The sequence below is a fragment of the Zonotrichia leucophrys genome, chromosome 12 (genome assembly GCF_028769735.1).
Source record: "Zonotrichia leucophrys gambelii isolate GWCS_2022_RI chromosome 12, RI_Zleu_2.0, whole genome shotgun sequence".
Taxonomy (NCBI): Eukaryota; Metazoa; Chordata; class Aves; order Passeriformes; family Passerellidae; genus Zonotrichia; species Zonotrichia leucophrys.
The window spans coordinates 11,018,544-11,044,285 of NC_088182.1; the positions used below are offsets into that span (position 1 = coordinate 11,018,544).

General features: G+C 43.9%; 1 protein-coding gene across 2 annotated transcripts in view; it reads right to left on the reverse strand.

The window, feature by feature from the left end:
* MGLL (monoglyceride lipase) overlaps positions 1 to 24,626 on the reverse strand; it is a 62,112-nt gene extending 37,486 nt beyond the window's left edge. The window contains exons 1-3 of one of the 2 annotated variants that reach the window (XM_064723762.1): positions 24,170 to 24,626; positions 22,980 to 23,118; positions 3,510 to 3,616 (exon numbers count right to left, since the gene is read on the reverse strand). In XM_064723762.1, coding sequence (XP_064579832.1) covers positions 3,510 to 3,616; positions 22,980 to 23,104 — 232 coding nt within the window. In that variant the 5' untranslated portion in view covers positions 23,105 to 23,118; positions 24,170 to 24,626. The other variant, XM_064723763.1, reaches the window with a different exon arrangement.
* Positions 24,627 to 25,742: the final 1,116 nt, after the last annotated feature.

Here is a 25,742-nt window from a genome sequence, read left to right on the forward strand (position 1 = left end):
TAAAATTACTGTGTTAAAACTAAAGGAGCTGGAATCTGCAGCTGACTGAAGAACTGCAATATCACTCCACTTTGATGAATCCCCCACAGTTATTCATTCTGAGAGCTTTCCTAAATTGGTTGCCAATAACCTGTTTGTATCTTTCTTCTCTCATCAGAATCTTGCCATAATAAAACAATATTAGCACAGAAATTAAGTTGAAAAGGTGATATTTTGTTTCAAAATAGCTAAATTTGAAGAAATAGCAAGGTCATCCCAGCAGCCTTAATTCTGCCATCATGAAGCTGCATGCCAAGCAAATCCAGAAAACATGGGAAGCAGTTACCTGCCTGTTAAAAACTCCTTGTAAGAGACCACAGGAAAAAAAAATTGCTGTATTACACAGAAATTCCATTTTCCTCTTTCACAGGGCTGATATAAACCAAAGCCATTTAATAATATTAGATGTAAGCTAAGGTTAAGAGGTCTTCTGGAATTCAATTTCCACCGTCACCATGGAAAATTTCTAATACATATCTATGAGGTCCAGCAGTCTTGTGATTACAATGAAATATCCCAAAGAGTGAATGCTCAAATCTTCACATACTGAGAAAAGTGAGCCAGAGGTACCTTACACTAAGGGGCAATGCTAAGACCCAAATTGGAGTGCACAGTGTTTGTTACTGTGTGAAGCACCTTTTTGGTCAAGCCTTGCATAAGAGGAAACACTGATTCAGAGCAGCCTTTGGCAAGATTTAGGGCCCATGTGTGAGCTCCTACAGAGTCAGCAATAAAAATGGAAATTATTTTTCCTTCTTTTGACTGAAGGATAGACACAACATAAATCAATCAATTCACACATACTCCGACCATGGTAACTTCCCGAGTCATTTGGGAAATCTCGCTTGCCACGCTGTGGAACTGCATTAATGATCTCATGGATAATGCACCTGTATTGGGAATTTTATCCATGAGAATACCAGAACCTGAACAAATATCCAGGTCAGGAAGTCTACACTGAGCTCACACGACCAAGAGCCATGGTATGAGGTAGGGAGCAGACAGCTATTATGGTGCTAACACAATTGAATAATTGATATTACCCAAAGGTATCCAAAGGAAAGGACACAAAAGGGAACACACTGCTGAAGTGATTTGGAATAGATAAAATATTGGAGGAAAATTTTAAACCTCCCAGTCTGACCAGAGCAGTTTTAGCAATGGAGGCATTTATGTCCTTCAGCTTTCACTGGCATTTAGCTCAAGATGTAACTTGTATTTCATCAAAGTTCATCCTTCGTGGTTGTCTCTTTAAGTGCAAAGATTATTATACAGAGCCTAAAAGATGTTAATTGTCTTACAGTGAATCAAGGCTCAGTTACATCAGCTCTTTGTGTAACACAACTGTGTTTCCATTGTTCTGCTTTCAGGTTCCTTTTCACCCTCTCCTCTTTACTGATCAGGAAAACAGAACTTACAAACAAAACTCTAAGTCTGACAGGGAGAACAAAGTTGCTAACTGACCTGAGAAATCAGATTTGTACTAATTGCACTGTTTAATCCAGCAATATTAGGTATAAAAAAAAAAAAAAAGCCAAAACCTAAAACACCAAGAAATATTTATGTTTATCTAGTGAAAAAGATATTCAAAGAAAAAGAGAGCAAATAGTCACACAGCACCAAACATGTCTGACAGGAACACACACCTCAAAGACCCTTCTCCATCAACAGAGGAGGCATTCTCTGTATCAAATCCATGCAATAAATAAATGTTTTATAATTTCTTCTTGATTTGCTGCTCCAATTAATGCTATTTTAACTCTGCTTCTTAGAACCTTTATCAAGTTCTATGGGAATGAGGAGCTAAGGCATGGTGTTAAACATGCACAGAGAGCAACTGCAATCCTGGAGCTCAGTGCCTTTTTGTATGGACTGGCTGTGGTCTGCTAGCAGCAGCTGCAGGGGGAGCAGCATGTGGCCTCTTCCATCCCCCTTCCCATGAACTTTATGCCATGCAGACAAACAGAGGGGGATGGAGACACTTCCTACTGGGATTGCTTGCCTGCCTCCTGCTCAGAAGGAAGTGCATCAAAATGAATGAATCAACACTCAGAAACACTCTGCCTACACAGGGAGAGAGAGACCTAGGTGCTGAGTTAGGATGTTTCTCCACAGGTCAACTCTCTGTGCAAAGCCAGCCTCAAAAATGGCATGTGATCAATTGTTCCAAAATAAAATGTCACATGGGTTTTATTTATTTTCCTTGCAAGCTGTCTTGAGGGCTAGATATTCTCTTTTTCAGAGAAAATATAGAGATCATTTCTGCATATCAAGTGCAGGGCTGTGATCAAAAGTGAGTCACAAACAAGAGCAAGGGAAAGCCTTGGTACCAAGATTAAGTAAGGTTTTGCCTTTCCTCTCATGGGTAAATGTTGCAATGACTAATGTAGATTCAGGATCTTCAAACTCAAGTTAAACAGTCCTGTCTTTGAGGAGACCTTGGGGGCAGGTTTGAGTCTTGGCTTCAGCCAAGTCAATTGCAGTATACTTCCTAATGTCAGTGGATAATCTGCCCAAAGGACATCATATTTACACCAAGATCCATCTCATTTCAACCTGTCAGCTCAGAATCTGGCCTTGCATTTTGCCCGCTGCCATCATCAACCCCATTGATTCATTTTGCTGATTCTAATGGAGTGGCTGTCACAGGGAGCAGTAGTCTGCAATGATAAAATCAAAGCAAAGATCTCCAAGCATAAGTTATGAAGTTGCAAGGGTTTATGTGTGACAGGAGGCTACCAGAGAGCCAGGATGGGTGGCTCAAATATGTTGCTGGGATGTCCCCATCCATGCACTGCAAGAGACCTGGTGACACCCAGCACATCTCCATCACAGCGTGGGGCACAGAGCACAGCCCTTCAAGCAAGAAGAGGCAGGAACACCTGCCCAGCACTGTGTACCTGGCCCAGCAGTGCCCCACCGTGCTGGCTGAGGGCCAAAGGGATGCTGCTGTGCTGTCACAGCCTTGCACTCTCCTCAGAGGGTTTCTCTCAGAGCTGAGGCGCGCACAGCCAGCTCCAGTCTCTCTGCTGGAGTTGAGCTCAAAGGTGTCAGTGATGCCTCCTTGCCTCTCCATGTCTCAAGGGTGCAGCTGTCTCATTGTATCAGTATATGAAAGCTGTGGTGACGTTTCAGTCTCCCCTCTGGGATCACTTAGGACATTGACCATGAATTCAGCACAAATGACTCCTGGTCCCACTTCCACAGTGGGCATTACCACTTCACCCCCAAGAGACAGGTGGAAAAGAAATAATCCCTTACAGTGAGGTCAAAAGGCTGAGGAAAACTTCAAGCAAACAGGGATAGCTTTTACAGATTCAATATGCAGATCTCGACAAAGCAATCCTTTTTTCATTTATGTCTGGTTGTAAATATTTTATTGGCTCTTCTCTCACTGCTGAGTAGCTGTAATGGCATTTACTTCAACAAAGGCCTGAGCTGCTGTTAATTAAGCAGAGTTTTTTACTCACCATGGTCATGGGCAAACACAAACAAGTTGAGTCCTGTCAGCTTCTGGGCCAGGTCATCGTAGCGGCCGCAGTGCTCCCCAGCACCGTGCGCGATGAACACCAGGGCCCTGAAAGGAGCATCAATGTACAATCAGTAACGTGGCAACCACCCTGCAATCACTGCAGAGCGGCAAGGGAAACCATCCAATTCAGCAACAGCATTTCAGACATCAGCAAACACCAGGCAGGTATAGAATTTGCAGAGTTTGAGTACAAATTGTCACCCTGGCCTGCCATCGACCTGGCCTTCAACAGGTTGTTGTAGGATGGGTTCCAGGGAAGGCACCTGCTCATGGGCCAGAGCCACCACGGTCTGCTGCAAGTTCTAGATGCAGGTGGGCATCAGCATCAGTCCCTGAGCTGGATATCTCCATGGGCTTGAGGCTCTACATGGCTCCTCCAGTGAAAGTGATGCCATCTGTTTCTTTTGGGACTGGTATCTCTCTGTGAATATACCAACAATGGTATATTCAAATACCAACACTTGTCCTTAACTTTAGAACTTCAAACATTGCCTGATGCCCCAGAACAATCTAAGGTGGGATTTCAGCCAAAGAATGGGTTTCCAGCACTTTGCTTGGAGTTTGGAATTTTATCTTTTGACCCAATTATGGTGATTTTACCATTCCAGTTTCTCCCCCAAAACAGTTGCTTCACTTCTATGATTAAAGTGAATCCTACATAGCCACTGTGCAGACCAAGATAATAAAAACTACTCTAATAGACACTTATCTTTGCAAATACTTATATTTGAATACTCCAGTTTTATGAATAACACCTTACTTTTACTGGAATGTCATCAAATCAAAGTGACAGAACTTGAAACTCCCCAGTGTTTCTGCTAGATAAAATTAGTATAGACTTGGGCTAGAACTATAGCAGAAGTAACTATGAGATTACAGAAGTTCTGCTGGATTTGACAGGTGACTATTTAAAATCCAGTTTTAGCAACATAAGCATAACTTGTTTGTTTAAAAGGACCATTTGTCCTTGCAACATCAGCAACAACCAAACCATTTGAAGGCTACAAGTTTGACATTTTCAGTACATGAACAGTGAAATATTACAAGAACTGACAACATAAAACAATGACAGCAGTTAACAGCTAGGAAATTCTCCAACTTTATCTTAATTGAGGTTTTGAATACCTTTTTAGACAGTGTATTCACAGCAATGAACTGCTTAGGTCTTAAATATATTTAAACTTAAAAACCATGTTGGATGATGTAGAAACTCCTGTCCTAGCTCTTTAATTAGCACTTGCTTTAAAGCATTTGCCCAGCTGGGCAATTTAAAAGAGCATCTATCCAGACCAGAAGGACTGCACAGAGTCCACTGCAAACACAAAAGCAACAAGGCAAAGATGCTCTGGTATCTGTCTAACACCAATTAGCAAGGGTGACATTAGGTCATGTACCATATTTAACTTGCTGTGCCTTACAAATCCTCTTTAGTGTCACTGAAGGTTGCAAAACAATCCATGTGGAGCAGCCATTCCTTCCTTTGTCATTGTCCCTGATCAATTGATTTGTCAAGTCATCAATGCACCTGGCACACAGACTGATTTTTGGAGTGCAGGATCTATTATTGTACCTCCAAATACTGAAGAAAGTGAGACATTGCTTACTCAGTGGAGAATATTAACTTTCTTCCTGAGGGCCCACTGGCCTGATATTCAACAGACTCAGCCAGGCTAGGTCTCTCTGCCACACCTCCTACTCCCACACCTCCCACTACCTTCAAGCTTGACAGCTTCCTTGCTCAATGTCTTACTTAAGCTCTTTAGGAGGCCTATATTTGTTTCTGCTGACTAGGCACAGAGATAAAGGTGCACCTTGGCTGACTGAATAAAGCCCTTCATTTCTCAGAGAAATATTATTTGAATTAATGCACTAAATGGCACTAAGTGAATGAAACCTAATGGGAAGCTGGCAAAGAGATCCCTTCCAGGAAATTCTACGTTCTTCATCCCTGTGACAGCAAAGCCCTTGTTTTGCTTTTATTCACACTGATACAGCATCCTTCAAGATGCTGAGAGCCCTCATTTTATGTGAAACCAAGTGAGAAAAGATAAAAACCCAAAGCTTGAGAGGGGCAAGGTGTTCCTGTGACCTTTCCTTCCACCTGGAACACAATTTCCAGGTGTCACAGAACTGAGCCTTTGCACACCACAGGGAACAGACCTGGTTATTATTTGTCTGCAAAATGCTGAACAAAACCCCTGAGCCTGTTTTGTGCCTTAAGAGCTCTAATGACAGTAGCTGCTGAAAGGACTTAGATACTTTTGAAAATTTTGTCCTAGCAAGTATCATAAACAAAGCTTAAAATTTCCAATTTGTTACACTGAAACAAAGTCAGCCTGTCCTGTTGTTCAATAAAAAGTGAGAGTGGCTTTACTGACTAAAAACTAGGTCACATCTACACAGCTCTTTAGCTCCAGCTTTCAGGTCTAAGCACAAGGGCCACATATTCAACACAACCTTCAAAAATTGAAATTAGTATAAGTATCATCTGAACAAGGATTGAAGGATTTGGCTCTTTCACTTAATCTCCAATTTTCCATGACAAAGTAAGTTTAGATTTGGCAAATAATACCTGAAGGCAGTGTAACAAATACGATTTAACATATTTTCACTAGCAAGCTGCCAGGAAAATACAACAAACTATTAGATTGACTGACAGCAATTCTTTCCTGTATGTAAACATTTTTTGCAGATATCCCTGCTCTTAAGTCACAGTCTTCTTTTTCCTTACCACAATGGCTGGAATAAGAGATTATCAGAGATTGCTTCCAACAGAGTCATTTAAAATTAATATGGATCCTGCAGTGTTTGTGGTTTTGCAGGGCTGCAGTGCCTCTCTGGGCAGTCTCAATGAGAATTTTGTTCAAAAGAGGTTGAGAACGAGAATTTTGTTTAAAAAAGGGGAGAAATGTCTTCACCTCTAGCTCTTGCAGTTGTGCTGCTGAAATCCTTGCAAGTTTGCAGGTAGAAAACATTGTGCACAGCTGCAAAGCTCTCTGCAAAGTGCCCTGTGCCTGGATCCCTGCTGGTTCTAATGTCTCTGAGCACAGCACAGACAGCTCCTGTACCTCTGGTGCTTCAGCTGGTTTTGGCTGGTGGAACCGTGGTTGCTGAACAGCCCGGATCAGCAGGGCTTTGGCACCTGCTCAGGGCAGCAGCTCCTCCCAGGGCAGCCCCGAGCTGGGCTGGCTCTGAGCACAAGGCCAAGGTGTGAGCAGGGTGGGACTGGGTCCCACGCTCCTGCTCTCACCCGGCTCTGCAACAGCAATTACGGGCTTTTAGAGGAAACCACTTTATTGACTGCTGCTTGCAAAAGCAACAGATGGTTTTTGCAGATTCCTGCCCTTGCCGTGGCCTTTATCACCTCCTCCTCCTGCCCCCTCCCCACTGCAGGTTTCTGCCTCCTGGTACTGCACAGCTTGGCAAACAGATGAACTTGCTTATTGCAACAAGAAGGAAGAAAAATATTTGTCTTTAATATTCAAATCAGCTACTGGCTGTGTTTAGTTCTCTTCCTTGATGAGGTTACATGCACCCATGACCTGTCCCTGCTCCCTCATCTCACCTGACTGCTATCAGTCCCTCCTATATTGCAGCTGCAGCCTGTCAAGCTTTATAAAACACAGGAATGCCACACCTGCAGTTAATACAAAGCACCTGCAAACACACCCTGTCCTTTATTAGGGAGTGTGGAAACTCTGGAGGCCAGGCTGCAACACAGTCAGTGTGCACAAATCCATGTGAACATGTTGTTCTCTTCTGTCCTGCCTCTTGGAGAGGTCACCACCTGATCCAAGCTTTAGCTGTGTCCTAGCCATCCCTATTTCTCACTGTAGCTTCACAGCCACCAATATTTCTCTTCTTGTGTAGGCAGCAGGTTTGCAGGGCAGGGTCATGCTTTAGGCTGCAGCTCTAGGTAGAATGGCAATTCCAGGTTTAAAGGTTCTCACTTTTTGTTTTCCTGTCTTTTTGACAATTGCTCAGAGAGGCAATTCCACAGTCAACTGGAGGAGAACAATTCTAGGCAAAATAAATTGCAGCACTGGACTTACACACATGAGCAAAAGCCCTCTCAAACCAAGCCTGTTAGAAGAAAAACACACTGAAAGCACAGCCAGAAAGCTGCTGTGCTGTGGCACTTGGCAGGCCTGAAACACCACTCAGGGCTTGGGTCCTGCTGGGCATAGGACCCACGGTTCCTGCTTTGCTTTGAACAAAATTCATGTTGAAACGGAGCTAGACAGAGATGGTTGCAAGCAGGATAGTGTGACTTTAACATCTTGTGTCCTCTGGGGACAAAGCCACTTCTCTGGGACTCCAGGCTTGTTCTTTTATTGCCAGAAAATAACACAAAACATTAGGGCTGAACCAAAGAAGGGAAGACAAGCTTCCTATGACTGCATGTATGAAAAATGCAATCTTTTCCACCCCATTCTAAAGCATTCCTCTTCAGAATAATATTTAAGTACTTGCCTTAACCTCAGGAAACTTTCTTCAACACATGAAAGTCAACAGGACTCTCCAAGTACTGGATGAAAGCTAAAAACGGATTTATAAATGCTGTCTGGAACAAGGACTGATTTAATCACACACACAAGTGATTTCCTGAATCAAGCCCTCACAACCTAAGCTAATACCATGTTATTCTATGGTAGGCAACTGTGCTTTTCATTTGGTCTTATGGATGTTGTTACCAGAACCAGATCAACTTTAACAAAGAACATCTGACGTGCACAGTTTTGAATTGCAGACACTAAATTCCTAAAGTAATTTTTAAAAACAAACTGACAGGAAAGCTCTGAGCCAGCTGAGCTGCCAGAAAAATGACTGGCTTAAGTACTACATTTTGTTGTGTTGTTTGAGCTGATTTATCAGTTCCTTTGTAGCTGAACAATTAACTTTTATTTACCAAAAACTGGTGACATTTTTAGACAAGCAAGTGGATAGTCACTCACAGATCTTTCAGTGTGTTAAAAATGGTATGTGTGTATTTTGCTTACAAAATATATTGTAATGGAAAGTCACTGGAAGGTGTTCATTCTTGTGTTAGCTGGGTGAATGGGCCTCACTGTGAGGAATAGTTATCTATAATATTATAAGATTTGTTGAGGTTTAAGTGTCAATCTAATTTTCTAGCCTTGGTATTTGCTTAAAGGTTACAAAAAAAAAATCCAGCTAATAATTTACAAGAACATGTAATGAAGAATAAAATTTTTGTTCACTATTGGTGATATTTTCCTTTTCTGGAGGGTTCTTCAGGCCCTTGCTTTGGGTGTAAGACCTGAAGTTTGGAAAGGGGGTTGTCTCTGTCTCTGCTCTTTGAGTCAGTTTTTGCATTCTTTTTTCTGGAGTTATTTGGGCCCCAAGACAACACTGAAAAAACTTGGGCCATGTGTAGGGGTTACAAAAAGCTATAGCAATCCCACTCATGTTATGAATGCTTGTGACCTACACACTTAGCCATGAGTTCAGCCTGGTGTCTCCAGATGGACAGGAATATTTATGGAGTCAGGTGTTCCCTCCATGGCATCCTTCTGCCTCTAGGAGACATCTGAGCTATGTCCCCCAAAGGGGCAAGAGGGAGTGACTTTTCTCCCAGTTCCAATCCATGTTTCAAGGAGGCATCACACCCCAGGGCGTTTCTGGCTCTCTTGCTCAGGTTTTTGCATTCTCAGCCTCTGCCCTCCTGCCCCACAGCTTTGCCATGTGGGCCCATGTTGTACTGCACAGGCTGTGGGGAGCCACCTCTCTCCAGCAGCTCTATCACTGCTTTTCCCACTTCAGGGAATAAAGCAAATCAGAATGTCAATAGCCTGGAGCTGAGTCTCTATCAACCCTCTCTCCAAATCAGAGACCATCCAGCATTAGCATGGATACCTCACAGAGCTCTGAATCTGGAGGAGTTTATCTATCTCTGGGGTTTAACTTTGGAAAACCTTTATGCATGAAAGAGCCTGTCAGAGGAACCTGCATTGTGCTCACAATACACAATTTCTGTGTGACTATACAGAGCTTGTGGGGCTCGAGGGTTCTGTACATTTGTGTTTGATGTGGTTTGATCTAGACTAGTAGAATCAGTAGCTTTATTCCTGTCCAGATCTTAAATTGGCATTCAAAAAACAAGCCTCTTCAGCAAGCTCTGTGTCCTGCTTTCTTTCCTCATTTCCTCAGGCTTGGAAATTCCCATGCAAGCCCTTCCAAAGGGGCTGCTGTTAGTTTAAGCCCCATCTTGCTGTCTTACACCATAGAGATTTAGGGCTCAGTCTTAAAACCTGTGCCTGCTCCTGTAAGCAACCCTCTTGCAACAAGCCTGGTCTCATCAGACATCTCAAAATCACAACTCCTCACAAAAACACAGTTAGGAGGACATTTAAGAACTAGCCATGTTCTGAAACTGTGCAGAAGGAGTAACATGGCTAAGTTTTCCAACCCCCTCACAAAGCACAGACATCATAAATCAGCAGAGCAGAGACAGATCCGGTTAGTACAAATATATTTCATAACAAAAGGTTCAACAGGATCCAGCTAGAGCCAGCACAAAACAATGTGCAGAAATAGTTTAAGCTGATTTATTGTGGGTTTTCAAAAAGCAAGCCCTCACTGAGAATAACTCATGAGAGGTCTAATACCAGGAGAAGAGAGGAAGGAAATTTCAGGTGGGGGTGGGAGAGAAAGAATTATTGGGTCCTTGCAACTGCATAGCTCTGGCTAAATCTCTGCAAAGTTAGCACTTAAGATCAGCTGTATTTAGTTTCAAGGAGGCTTTGCAGCAATATTTTAGGGGACATGAAGCTGAGATCAGAGGTGAAATGCCTAGTGTGTAGCTTAACATTCATGGGTTGGATCTTCCCATCCTGTTCTTGAATAAAACTGAGGATGAGGAGGGATTCCATGGACTGCTCTGAGGGGACACTCCTCCACTTTGATATCAGAGATGGGATTTGCCTTGGCAGAACTGCCTGCCAGACCTGCTGCTCTGAACCTGCAAGATCCCTGGAGACCTGGGCAACCCAGGGCTGGATCTGAGCTTTCCTGTGGCTGCTGCCCTTGTACAGCACACAGGAAGCCTGGAAAGGAGGATTATGACTTCTGCTTCCAACAAGAAAAGGGGTAGGCATTGTCACACACACAGGGCCAAGGAAGGGATGATGTGGGGGGACAGAACTGCCCCAGGACCTGACTGGGAGGAATTCTGGAACTGGACATCCCAGCACTGTGCTTTGTCTGCTTCAGCCCTTGCTCAGTACAAGGGAGATAAAATGGAGGTCATATCTCCCAAGGGGAGCTACAGGGAGAGATGCACAAAATAGTCAGTGTCTGTCTGAAAAAACTGTGCAAAACATTGCTTAAATAGAAGACATCAGCTGCAAAATTCAAGTCAGCCTGAAACCACCCCCAAATTTTTTAGATTAGCTTTAGGGTGTGGAGGGAGAATATGACAAGAAACGAAAGAGTTTCTGGCACAGATCCCTTTGGAAATCAGGAAAAATAAAGTACTTCTGGTTAGTTTGATTAAAAATTCATTTTGACTTGGAAGCACAGCCACTGCAGGGCCACCACTCTCAATGGAGCCCCAACAGACAGGGAGTAAGAGCAAGAACAGTTTTCACAGACTCTCCCTCCTCTTCACTTGCACTGAATGTTTAATGATTTCCAAAGGGACAAAAATGACTGTTTAGCCAGTCGTGTAGCAGTTTCTTCTTGAAATCAAAATGCAGACACTGCCTAGTGAGCTAAAGCCTTGGAAATAGGAAGGCCTGTGTGGTGAGATGGACTGTCCTTTCCAAGCACGAGAAAGCTGCAGTTGAAGGGCAAGAAGCTTCTGCACTGTCACTATCACTGAAACTCAGCATTACTCACTAGTTCAGTACTACACCTGCTCTCTGAACAAAAAAGGGTTTTTTTATATATAAAAGTATGTCTCTGTTTCAAAGTAGCTGTGCCAAACCAGTTCCTTTTTACTGAACTCCCTTGAAGTCTTGGCATATTCAGAGCACTAGAACCTGTTCCAGTGACAAGTCATTATTGCTGCTGTTTGTTCATAGCCTGAAATCCAACTCAACCCTAATAGAGGGGAAGCTTCCTAGAAAGGAACAAGGTGTGATTCATTAAGGGATGAGCTCAAGCCATGCAAGAATGCTCCTTACATGGCATCCTAGCCACATTTTTACAATTTAATCTCACTTTTTGGCATAGCACAGAAGATGGAAATAGACAGCAGTATTCAGTTATTGAGGTGAGGAGTTTTAGATATGCCTCTGTATCTTCCAAATGATGGAAATTATTTTATTGAGTAAAGCCATCCCCCTGGTTAGATCCACACAAGTACATGGTAATCTTTAAGTCCTTAGGAACATGCTGCTTGCTTGGTTATTTTCAAATATTTGTTAAGAAGGGTTTGTGGTGTGAGACAAATAATCAAGTGGTCCAGAGAATATCACATCTAAGTGGTGCCACTTATGGCACCTGCTGGAGTCCTGTAAGACAAGTCTGCAGCCTTCTTCTGACCTCAATTCTTTTGCAAGGAATTTTTATGCAGGACATCACTCATACTCTGAACCCAGGTGCACCAGAGGTTCTTCAGAGTCAATCCTCCCCCAAGACCAATGGGTCTCAAAAATGGGCTTTTCCATGGTTCAGACTCTAGCATGGCTCTGATCAGCTCCAGTCTCAAGCTGCTGTTTCAGGGAGTAGTGGTACAGACAGCTCATGACCAGCAGTACTGAAAACATTGTTTCAAGGAGAATTCAGCTCAGCACCCCAGCACCTGTGCAGGGAAGGGGCTTTTCAAAGCACGCACCTGGCACGAGAGGGTCAGAACATTTCTGAGCTATTCCTGCATATTCCTGAAAGTACTTTGATCAGGCATTTGAGGCTTATGTGGGCAAACCTTCGCTAGCTTGGAATCACAGAATGGTTTGGGTTGAAAGGGACCTTAAAGATCACCTGGTTCTAACCCCCCTGTCATGGTCAGGGACCCCGAGCTGTGAATAAAGAAGGAGCAAGAAAGGAGATGGCACTTTACCCATTCTGTGAAGTCAAGATACTATGTTATTATAACTTTTTAATTCCTAGTTGTATGGCAATGGTTTAAAGAAAGACTTCAATTCCCTGAAATACTTAGACCCAATAATACTGTTTGTGGTCAGGCAATTCCACTCCTAATATGGAAGTCCTGATTACTTCCTGCACTGAGTCAATTGCCCATCCTCACTTTTACCTTCCTGACCCAATTTTGTCAGCAGTTCTCTGTGTTGGCAGAGATCTTAATTGGTTTTCCTTAACTAACTGACAAACTCGTTATAAGTTCAGATGTCAGAGGTAGCATGGGTCTCTAAATTGCCAAGTTTTTCCACATGATTTTCCAAAATCTAGGGTGGAATTATCCCACAAACTTAGAAGCTCAAGGATTTATTTCTTAATCATAAAGGGCTTATGTATATTTTAACATATTTTGAGATTAAACACATTAATTTCCAATGAAATCTTGGCACATCCCAGTGCTGTACTTCAGCCTTGCCCAGCTATGAGAGGAATCTTTGCAGCAAGAGGCTTTACAGGCTCTGTCAAAATCAATATCAGCAGCTACTCCTCTGGGAAATTAGGAATGTCACAGGCAAAGCGTTTGCCAAGGCTTTCAGCATGTTCCAATTAATTTACTATTCCATGTTTGCTGTAGACCAGAGGTAGGAAGGAAAGTTGAATGTAAGCAGTTCTACATGAGACATGGAATGCTGCTAAGACAATGATCACTGCAACAGGAGCTTTACAGGCCGAAATGTTTATTCATGTTTTGGAACAAAGTGAATTTTGGCCACAGATGAGGTGCCATGGTTTACCCTACAGATGACTTAAGAGTGGGATACAGACTTCAGCCTATGGCTACCAAATCAATATGTGTTGTTTCTTGGCTGCACTGACCTAATCTGGGTGTCCAAAGGCTTTAGCTGCTGCAGGCTTGGTTCCTAAAATGTTATTTTATTTCTAACACCCAGGCAGCTTCACCTCTCTCAGTGAGGGCTGCCATGCTAACACAAATAAGGAACCTACCTGCCTTGAGTTTTAATCACTGCCTTGTTGATTTGCTCTCAAAAAGGGCTGGATGTAATAGCTTTAAGTTCCAAAATGTGAATGGGGACCTGTCCAACTGGTGGTGCAACTACTAGAATAAAGATGGGTGGTAACAACAACAAAAAAAGAGTATCTAGTTAGATGAGTCCTTGGCTGCAATCATTTTAGATACAGGCAAAGAAAGCCAAAGGCATGTGGGATGTCTTTTCTGCAGAAAAGCTTAAAATAGAAAAGGAAATCAATACTCATTTACAGTATCTGGCAGTCACTGAACCAAAACATACATGTACACCTACAGCTGAGCAGAAATAACAACATTTATTTAAACCACAAGCTGTTATTCTGCTGCAGGAATGCTGTGTTTCATGTGGAACACTTCACCAGAGACTGTACCACATATTTCTGACCATTTTAAAAAAGCCTCAACAATATCCAGAGCAAATGCTTTCAATACCACAGTTATTAACCCCACAGCTTCCACTCCTTCCGTTCCTGGCAAAGAAAGAGTGAGAGCTGGTGTGGAGGAGAATGTGACCAGCAGGAAGCAAACCTCTGATGGGCAGGACCCTCAAATAATGCTTCAGAACAGAAATGTAAACCTGTGTGTAAAAATGAGGCAATGTTTCCACTATGCAAAATTACAGGCTTCAAAGGAAGGAATAGAGTTTAACAAATCAGCATTCCCCAACCACCGAAAGTGAAATGAAATGTAAACAAAGTGAATCTGCTGATTGCTTGTTTTTTTCCCATTCCCCAGCTCTGAGAAATGTGACCAGTAAATAAACAGGATAAATAATAACAGCAGCTGGCTTTTGTACAACACTCCTCATACAGAAAACCCAAAATGCTTTACAAATGGTGCAACCAGGGCACTTGCACAAGGCAGGGATGAGTGGCACCTCAAGAGATTCTCTGATCCATTGCCCCACCCAAGCAAGGATCAACCCTCCTTCCCACTGCCACATAGACTGAGCACAGAGGTAAAAACCCTTTCCTGTGGCAGCACAGCATGCCAGGGGCAAGGATGGACACACAGTGTGAGTAAAAACCTGACTCTAAAGCAGCCAGCAGGAGCCCAACAGCAGAGTTCAGACATCACCATGGGCTCCCTGTGCTACAGAGAAGGGGGTCACAGTGAACCTGGAAGGAATAAAGTCAATTAAAAAAAACCTTTCTGTCCTAATGACTTTGTGGGCATCTAAAAATGTCAGAAAGATGCTCTGTGCATTTTCAGGACAAGCTGGGTTGAGATGTTCCACATCTCTTTTTTGGGGACAGACAGAGGCTGACAATGCTGGTTGCTTGATGTCTTTTTAATAACATGAGGTTATGAATGCTGCTCAGAATACAGATTTTAATGCTCCAGATATTGTAGACTAGCTCTCACATAAAATTGAAAAAATGAAGAAAAAGCTTAACCATTAAGTCAGCTGGATGTTATCTCACAGAAATTTAATTACTTACTGCTTCCTTGTCACTCCTAATGCCTTTCACCCAGCAAATTAAACCGTTGCAGATTTCTGGAATTGACAATTGAATTTGAAAGCCCACTGAGATAGTTTTGAAAATAGAAGTTAAAACTATGTTGAAAAATTATAAAAATAAGCTCATCTTGTCTGTTGGTGAACCAACAGACCTGCTGATCTACTGCAAATTAAACCAAATTCTGTTTTAAAGAAAGGCCAATGATTTAGGTCTTATTCCCTCACTCTGCAACCTTCAAGCTTGAGCAAGGAAGAAAGAAAACATACAGAGCAAGACGTTTATCACAGGTCAGAGAGACATCTGAAAAAGATCAGCAATCTTTCTTGTACACCAAATCTATAGTAGTTTGTACATTTTCTCCTTACCTATCTGTACACAACACCAGAGCAAATGATAACCACCCTGTTACTGCTGAATGTTTGACTTAAGCCCAGTTGTCAATATTTTGTCTCCCTTTTTATCCCCTGTTCTTTCTTTTCAATGACTGCCACTGAGACAATTTACTTGCAGCAGAAGTAAACTAATTTAGCAGAGAACAACTAATTCATCACTTAGAAGATTTTATTTAAAATCTCTCTTCAAACATCAAGCATTCTTCAACCACCAGCTGCTCAAGAAATAACTTACTTTCTCTGGCAACTTTCATCTGGAGACTCCAGCCCCAGTTTGCATCACTTGGCTGGATGACTACACACAGTTGTAGACAAGGAAATAAAAGTATGGATAAATTGTAAGTCTGATTCTGTAAATCACTGGTCATTGTGTGTAATGACTGTCTTGACCATCTTCTGCCTGTTCTCTGTTCCTCATTGCCTCCTTTTTTCTGTTTTTTGACACTAAATTCTCCAGGTCTAGCAAGTTGCCTTTGCCACCACTCAGTATGGGAGGATTCAGAGGCTTCCATCATCAAGTGAGTGCCTGCCAAGCAGAAACAAAGATAGTTCCTGGCTGCAGAGCCAGTGTCTGACACAGAAGGAGGGACTCTTTCATGCCAGTAGAAGTCTGGTGTTACTCAAACTTCGTGCCTCATGAAGTTTGGTGTTACTCAAGGCTCCCTTCAGACACAAACATACTGCATGTGCCTGAGAGGAACAAGCACATTCCCAGGCAGAAAAAGACCAAGAACAAGACCTATCCCCTCTCCTACTGATGGGGATATCCCATAGGAGAACAAGCTTGGAGGCAGGTAGATCTGACTGCAGTGATCACCAGGACAGCTGCCACCAGCTGTTCCCCTCCTGGCTCCAAGGCCACACCTTGGTACCACTGTGTGGGCAGTGACTCTGGTCAGCTTGGGGATGCCTTCCTGCCACCACCACCCAGTGACTCACCCAAGCCTGGCTGCTTCAGAAGACTGTGGTTGGGACTAGCCCAAGGTTGGTATTTGGGATTGCTGCACCAGTATTTTTCTTTCAGTTAACATAAGTGGAAGAGGAAACCCTAGAGGAGATATAATTTTAATGATGTCTAAAAACTTTACTTACCCTGATGTTTGCTGATTTCCTTCTTTCCTGTTATGGACAATAAGTCATACTGACACAGGGTCAGAATGTCTGTGCTGTGGAGGACAGGACAGGGATGGCTGGGTGCAGTTAAGGATGTGACTGGTGTGGGATGAGGTAAAGGACCTACCTAAACACATCTTTAGGGATCTCATGGGCCAGATGCAACACTATCTCCTTGGCTACCTGGAATAATCAGCCATTTGCTATCAGGGTTGGGTCACATCTCTTGCATAAGGGACAATAGGAGGGTTCAAACTCTGGTGGCTTCCATTCAAGTGGGAACACATTAGGACAATGACACGCCTGAACCTAGGGAAGGCAGCTCAGCCAAATCTGTCTGCAGGGACAGCTCTTAGAACAATGCAATTTCCCTAGAAGAACACAGAGGTCAGATGTTCCCCCTGACTTTAAAAAGGACAAAGTCACAGCAGTCTGAAGGGAACTTCCAAGGCCAACTCCTCTGCTATAGACATCTAGAAAAAATAGCCTCTTCCAGCCAGAACAGCTGTACAGCCAGTTCTTATAGATGTATTCACAGTGATCTAAAAGAGCTGCTGTGTGTTCCCAAGGGATGTTCCAGGAGTGCTAGAGAAATTGAAGGAAGGAACTGTGTGCAGCTCTTTTATTATTTTCACTAAATCTATATATTCCTTGTAGCAGTGAAGTAAAGTGCTCTTGCATCTGGAGCCCTGCTATGATCACTGAGTTGTCTGCTTCAGCTATTGTGTCACCACCAACAAATATCTGGTTCAGAGCATTCCCAGTTTGATGAGATGAAGAAGAGATCAGTGGAGGGTCTGCCCAGGTTAAAGATCTCTAAATGCTGAGTGACCAACTTGGGCATCCATTGGAGTCATGGCACAAAGCCAGTACTGATCATCACACTTGTATTCCAATTAAAAGCAAATGAACTGTTTGTTTCACAGATGCCAGGTTTGCTTATCCTTCAGTCTCTGGCAGAATAATGAGCAGAAAAATTATCTTTATAACACTATCTTTAGACCATTTTTCTTCTTTTCTCCTGTTTCTACCTCTGCTTCTTATATTCACCATGCTGAACAGCATTGTTTCCAATTCATCAGGTGGCACACAGAGCCAACACTGATTTTGCTTCTTCTTGCTGCTCTCAGGATCAGGATGAAATATTGCTGCTTTGAGACTCACAACAGGGAACTCCAAAAGTCACCTTATTCCCAGATACTGATGCCACAAAATTGTACACCTGTGCTCTGAAGCAGATCCTAACAGGGCAATGAGCAAAAGGGACAGTTTAATTACAATTGTTATTCCATTTGCTATTAACCTTTTCCCTTGGTTTCTGGGGAATACAAGGCAGATTTGCTCGTGGTGGGCATTCCTGTGGGGACTGAAAAAAAATTATGATACTGAAGAAGCCTGTTGGAAGTATCTGCAGTGAGAAGCAAAGCAGCTCCCCTGTCTGTCAGAGTCCCTCTCACACAAAGCTGGTTTGCTAATTTGCCCATCCTCTGGAACCACATAAGGAATCATAAAAGGATGCCCCCATTCACAGTGAACAAGACAGTCACATGGAGCAGAGATAACAGAGGCATTAAAGGAACACACACAGCTGATGAGAAGAAGGGATGCTTTAGAAACTCAGGCAGTAGCAGTACAGCAAGCAAAGCCTGGAATGTTGATTTGACAATGATCATTGTCATTTCCCTTTGCAGTGTGATCAGAAAAACAGAGGGAGCTGAATTCATCCTACAGCAAACTGTGCTGACATAAGTCACTCTGCATCCTACAGATTTGGCTTTAATTTTGAGTTGACCTCATTGGTACAAACAAAGTGTCCTTCAAGAATGATGCTGAATTAGAAACTGCTTGAAATATTTCTAGAGACTAACACAATACACTATAATTAAAGACATTATAATCAGTGACTTGATTTCTTTTGCTCTGACTTCACTTTGCCTTACTTATTTATTTATTCATTCACTTTGGAAAGGTCTGAAAGTCAAATTCAATTTTGTCATTTGCTCATGCTGGGAGCTGCGCTGTTCTTCTGGAAATGGCATGGAAGTGCTGGTAATGAGATGCCAAAACCATCAAGCAATATTTACAATTTAAGGGCCAGTTCAAATACAAAAGCAATTTGTATTTCTGCACCACAGGCACATCTGCAAAATCTTTGGGGAACAGAGAAATCTGTTTTCTCCTTATTGGCTTGGCCTTGCATTACCAACAAGTCAGAAAGAATGGCAGGCGTTCTTCAAAGAGTAAAAGAAATGTAAAAAGTAAATAGAGAAGTGGGTGCCTTTTGTTTGTTTAATTTTGTATTTTTAAACACATCTCAGGTGTAGAACTGAAAGACCTCTTAGAAAGGCACTGTTTACCCAGACAATTGCAGCTCTGTTTACTTAAACTGTGCTCACCGTGTCTGAAGTTGAGCCAACCCGTTCCAGTGTAAGTTAACAATGGCCCAGGAATGCCTCTGTGACCCATGGACAGAGAGCCACAGGGGATCCAGGCAACCCTCTAAGCCCGCCTAGAGACCACTGAGAGATACTCAAGCACCATGCTAACTATCCAGGTAATGGTTTCTCTTTGGTGACTGAGGAAGCTCACATTCATATATGTCTGGAAATCACATTTTCAAGTGCATCCTCTAACTTCAAGGGTCTCAGCTTAAAGTGACTGATCTGCCAGGAGAGACTTGGGCATCATTCTGTCTGAAGTTAGTGGCAGGTACAGCTATGAGCACCTTTGAAAAAATTACTCTGAGTCAATAAATCTCACAGGATTTACTTGAGGTCAAGAAGAGGGGCTAAAAGCACCCCACAAAAAGCTATTTGTGCTTATCTAGGTAATGACAAGAATGGAGGAAGCATCTAGAAAAGGCTACAGGAAAAGACCACAGAGGAAGAAGGTCACCTCTGAAGTTCCCCAGGCCCTTTAGGAGCCTCAAAGGAAATGTCTTGACTTCTCCTCCCAACTTTCCTTCCCCTTCCTCACCAGCATCTATTCTTAGCAGCTTTGTCTGAGAGCTGGGAATAAGAGGTTTCTTAATTCCTCACCTCCTGTTACCTCATATTTTGTCTCAGAGTGCTCAGGGTGGTGACAGAGGTTTAAGCCTTGCTTATGTTTACACAGTGACTGCTTTCCCATTAAATAGGGTTTCTTTGGCTACTGGGACATGCTATAGGCATGAGATCAGCCCTGTTTGGTTCTAATGATTTAATTCCTTCAAACAACATTACAGAGACCTGAAAGTGCCATGCTTTGCCCAGATCCTAAGCATTGCATTCAGCAGTGAGCACTTGGTGCCAAAGAGTTACCCATTTTCATGGTCCACAAGTTCTGCTGTTGGCACAAAACATGAAAACAACACCAGAACACACTGCTTTTTCTTCCCTGCTACATTCAGCAAGGGGAGACCACTTAATTACACTTTAAGATGGAACTGGCACAACAAGTTGGGCAGCCTGCAGGGCTGCTGGCCAGGGAAGCTGCACCTGCACTGCTGCCAGCAGGCAGCAAGAGAAGACGACACCCAGGGCCCAGCTCTGCTGTTGGGAGTGACTTCCCACGCCAAAAACAAGTGGAAAACACTGTCTTTCTTCTTCCTTAGCCCCATTACTCCTTACTCCATCTACCCCATCTAATCATTATGACATCTGAGTGCCTTTGTGTGTCAGCTTCCTGTGAAGTAATCACCTAAATCCCTCTCTGAAACAAAGCAGACCCTGCTGAGGAACTCACAATAGGTGCCTTTCACTGGCAGGACAACCTTGGCCTCAGTGGCACTTATAACAAAGCTTCCATATGTGCACCAGTATGGGCTGATCAGTCAGATCAACACCACACAGGATCAGAGCCTGAGTATTTGTGAGCATGAAGCAGTAATGCCTCTCAAAATTTCTCCATCTTCCTGAAAAAAATAGTTTTTTGGTGGTTGTTCTTTTGGTTTGTTTAAAATATGCCATAACACATTAATCTGCTACAGAATTTTATCCACATTTATGAGTCTGTTCGAGGAGATAAAAAAGAAGCACCAGCTCCAAGGGGTGGTGTCTGTCAGTCATCCCCACTTTCAGAGACTGCCTGGCCATTGTTTGCTCTTCAAGCCCAGGCTAGGGCTACTTTTTAATATTTCCTTTGGCAGACATCCTGGGTTTTCCCCCTCCCTGGGGGAGGGATCAAGGGCGATAAGTTCTATTCTAATAGAAGACAAGTCAATGATAATCTTTGGGCATCTGCAGTGAAGAGGTATTTCCACAGCTCTAGCTGGGATTAGGCACATAATGGATCAATGAAAGATCTCACCATTTGACGGTTATAGCATCATTCATTAGCGTTAAGATTTGAACCTGAATCAACAATTGAGCTAGAAGATTGAAAGAATTGCTTTCAGTATTTGAAATAAATTGTAACAGGCCTGTAAAAGTCCCCTGAGGTGTCTCTCTTTCTCTCCCTATACATATATATAGAGAGATCGGTTCTGCTGAATGCTTAAAATTAGATGAAAGTTGCTGAGCTTCTACACAGGAAGAAGAAAAAGCAGAGCTTCTTATGTAAAGTGAAAGGGGGCAAAATAATGTATTTTTGGTTTGCCTATCAAAGCACTTCAAGAGCAGTCTTGATCACAGGATCCAGGCACTGACTTGTTATTCAGTCACTTACCATGTCTCATATATAACAATTCACGAAGAGCTAATAATAAACAATACGCCCCCTCCTTATACACAAACATGCAAACACACACACAGGAGCTCCTTGTAAATGAGCAACACTGATCCCATCCACTTTTCTTGTCACAAAACTAGGACAAGTTCACTCTTAATTAACTGCTTGGTGCACAGACCACTAAAAAATTAACTACCCAGAGGACTTAGACACCAAGTTTTCACTCTCAGCTACTTATCATTTCTGGAACAAAGATCCATCCACCCACCACTAATTTGGTAAAAAATTAAAAGTGATAAAAAAGCAGTTCCACAACTGGGTGACAAATGTTATGGGTAGTTAATGATTAATTACCTCTATAACACAAAACAGCCTGGTTTTACTGTAGTACCTTAATTTCATAGCATTATTTTTTATATAAAGGCAATTTTCAGGTTGGTGCAAAGACTATGTAATGCATCAGTACCAAAAACCTTCCTCCTGGTTTCTGAAAGTCAGTGAGTAGAGACAACTATGAAATGCTCTGTAGACCAGGAGATCTTGACCCAGACCCCTGTCCTACAGCCCAGCCTGGGCCATGGAGCTGTGGTGGGGTGGCTGCACTGTCCTCCCCTCTGGGGCCAGTATATTTTGGTGCTTGCCCACCCTCTGTACTACCTGAGTGCTAACCCAGCCCTATGTTATTCCCACTGTCCCTTAGTTTTGTAGGCATAAACCCCAAGGCCAGCTAACTTGGACCTGTATCCCTCTCTCAGAGCAGTTGCCAGGCTGGTTTGGGCAGAGGATGGTGTCTAACCTGTTGGGTCACCAATAAATAAGGATAAAGTTTAACTCCCTACTACAGATTGAACAACTTGTTCCTGTGACTGTTCTCTAGCTATATAAAATCAACACAGCTCTTCCTGTTGGCTTGCAGAAAAAGTAAACAATTAAGCAATATCCAGATTTTTATGAAGTAGATACCTACATAACTAGTGGCAGCACAAATACATGCCAAGCCAGCAGATACTGGAAGAAGAAAGATCGTAACTACGGGAGCCACATCAGATCATAATTAGTACAGAAAACTATTAAAGAGATTATTTAAATTATGACAAAATGTTAGAAAAAAATTCTCTATCTGATTCTTTGTCTGCATTTATTACACAGGTCAGTTTTGAAATTGCAATTGCCAGTGAGAGAGCTCCCTGAATCCTTTACTAAGTATAAATAATTTAACACCAGTCCAAAAGCAATGCAGTCAAACCTTCTGCCTGTTGCCCTGCTACTACTATTGAAACTGAACTCAGATGCTGCTGTTAAGTTTGTTGACAGTGAGAAAATCAGCAAGAGTGAACATTCCAAAGCCTGTATCCGTGCCCTCCCTGACTGCCTGTGCTATTAGTTTGGGGATAGCTGTTTACTGCTGATAGGCATCAGCCACCTGCCAGAGCAGAATATTGAACTGCCAACCAAGCCAGCTGTGCATGGAATGACAGCAGCTCCACGTTTATACCTGCAAGGCTGACTCGAGCAAGTTAGGGTTTGGAGAATGCAATTTTTACAGAAGAGACTTTCTCAGCTGAGAGAAAACTCTCTTAGGGGCTCTATAAAGCTCCATGTACTCAGCCCAGTAATGCCAGTCAAGCTATAAACAATATTCGCATTACCAGAGTTGTATCTAATGATAGTAGAAAGGACATTTGCTTGAAACTGCTCACCTGGGAGATGCTTCTGGCTTCCAATACCTGCAGAAGAGGTACTGCCCATCAGCATTGATGATATGGGGCAGATCCTTGTATGGGATGTTCTGAGGACTCCGCTTTGGCGAACTTTCCTCTGGCATTCTGGAAGAATGACCTGCAAGGTGTTAGAAGAAAAAAGACACACTTTAAAACAGGTGGAAACAAGATAAAAGCTGATGGGCTTGGCAGCCACAGACACTCAAGAAAGTCAATCAGTAAGGCAAGTACCACTGATGGGAGGCTGCTCCCAAAACAACAGCCAAAGAGCCCCCAAAATCACTGCTTTAAACAGAAATGTAGCAAATGTTTTTGTTCAGAAAAGCCTCACATTTAGAGGTAGAGCATTAAGCGGAAGAGGGAACAAGAAGAGGGGAAGAGCAATCCACCATCAGTACTTCATTTACGGCTTTCTATTCCACACTTCTCCCATCTGAGTTTATTTTGCATCATTTTGTGAAGCGGATCCTAAAGAGAATATTTTAACTGCAATCAAGAGCAAATTATGCAGCAATCGCTACAGATATGAAAAGACAGCTGCATAAAAGATTTATCTCTGACGGAACATCTCCAAAGAACAGTGGTGGGTACACAGCAGAGGTATCTGCCACCGTGTCATCATTAAGATCTTCTCTGACATCTCAGACAGGAAGGTGGCGGCGGCGGCGGGGAGCGAAACATCTCCAAGAGAATTCGCCACGAACCTGTTTTCATCCTGTGCAAGGGTTTGCATTCTAGAGAGGAGCCGGCATCGCAAGTCAAACGCAAGCAGAGGAGGCTTTTTGCATCTCGCTGCGGAGCCGCGCTCGCAGCCCGGCAGCCCCGCGGGTCCCTCCCGGCGCTGCGGGCGCGGGGCTCGCCCCGGCTCCTCTCCCGGCTCGCTCGCTCTCGGAGGAAAGTCGCTTGGGTAATTCACCACTTCTCGTTCATCACTTTTGTTTTTTTTCTTCTCAAACAAATTGCGTGTGCGGGCTGAAGTGGCGGTGGTGGGAGGGGAGGCTGGGAAGGGTTGGGGAGAGGGAGGGCCGGCGGGTGGGAAAGCTGCAGTCCACTTTCCAGAAGCTGCTGCACGCACATCAAAGGCACCTTGAGCACATGCAGCTGGAGCAGCTCACAAAGTTCCTGCCGCGGCAGGTTGTTTGCAACTTTACTTCCTTCCTGCCACTTACAGTTCGGAGGCCGCGGCGCCGGGGGGAGGCGAGGGAGGGGGAGACCTTTCCTCAAAGCGATCCCCGCTGCGAAGCCATCTCTCGTGTCAGCGCAACTTCCCCAGCCCCGCGCTGCCAGGCGGCGAGCGGGAGGGAGGGGAGCAGCAGGAGGAGGAGGAGGAGGAGAGGGAGGAGGGAGGATCCAAGCACCGACGCGATGCCAGGTCGCCAGCCCCGCACACGCATCCTCCAGCCGCGGCCGGGCGCGGCGGCCCCGCGGAGCCGAAGCGCGGTGGCTCCACCGCACGGTGCGCACGGGCTGCTCCCCGAGAGAGGGAGCGCGGCGGAAGGGCGGTGGGCGGGTGGATACAGGGATGGATGGAGGATGCGTGGATGGATGGATGAAAGGAAGGATGGATGGATGCACAGATGCGTGGATGGATGAAAGGATGGATGGAGGGGCGGGCGGTGCTGCCGCACCCTCGGCTGTACTGGGCCGGGCTGGGCGGGCAGCGGGGCAGCCCCGCGGTGCCCCCGGGCGGAGGCTCGGCCGCTCCTTGCCCGGTGCCCTCCCGCGGGGGCTCCGCTCCGGCTCCGGCTCCGGCACCCAGCTGGGCTGGAGCGGCCACAGCGCTCCCGCAGCCCCGGCACCGGGATCGGGCACAGGAGCGGCCGCTCAGCTGCTGCGGGCTGGGGGACAGCGGAGACAGCCCGGGGCCGGGGGCGGCTGCTCGCGCAGATTTTCAGAGACAGGAAACCGTGGAGCCGTGCTGTCTCCTGGGCATCCCGGTACGGACAGCTCCTTGGCATCCCAACACCAAACTTCGCTGTTTAATGTGCACCTCTTCAGGCTTTGAAGCCATACTGGGGAGATCACTCCGATACCATCAGAGAAGTGCCCAAGCTTTGCAGCCTCATTCAGGGTAAAGGCCATTTATAAACACAGCATATGATTTAAACTCACATAAATCATTATGTCACTATAGACTATATGCAATACATGTGCTGCTACTCTGTAATGTGAGATCTATTTGGTGGTATGTGATACTTGCTTATAAAAATTGCCACAGCAAGGTTCCCTGAAGCCAAAATAGCTCCCCAGCTTTAAGGGGAGCTATCCCAATAGAGAATTTTGTCATTTAATACTGCTAAGTGGTTAGCATTGATTGAGCACAGATTCATGCTTTTTACATTTCATCAGCTCCTTTCATTTTTACATGCCTACATATGCTTAGAGGTTTCAAGCCTTTCTAAGAAGAGGCAGCTATTAACCTTATTTTTGAAGTGAAGCAACATGCTCATCAAGTGTAAATCTGTGAACAAAGGTTGAAGAAAGGAAAGAAATGCATGCTAACACTAATAACAATAAATGCAAAACCTCAGAAATGGCCCATATAAAAATAAAAAGGAAATCAAAACCATATTTTATTTTACTCATCTTTCAGTGTCATTTATATTAAATGCCTAGGGGGGTGTTAGTTATAAATGGAAAAAGCAAAATTACATATTCCTGTAACTGCTGTTGTTTGGGGGAAAAAAGTGAACAAAACCAACATTTATGGTTGTTTATAATGAGTGAGATTTAGGTCAGATG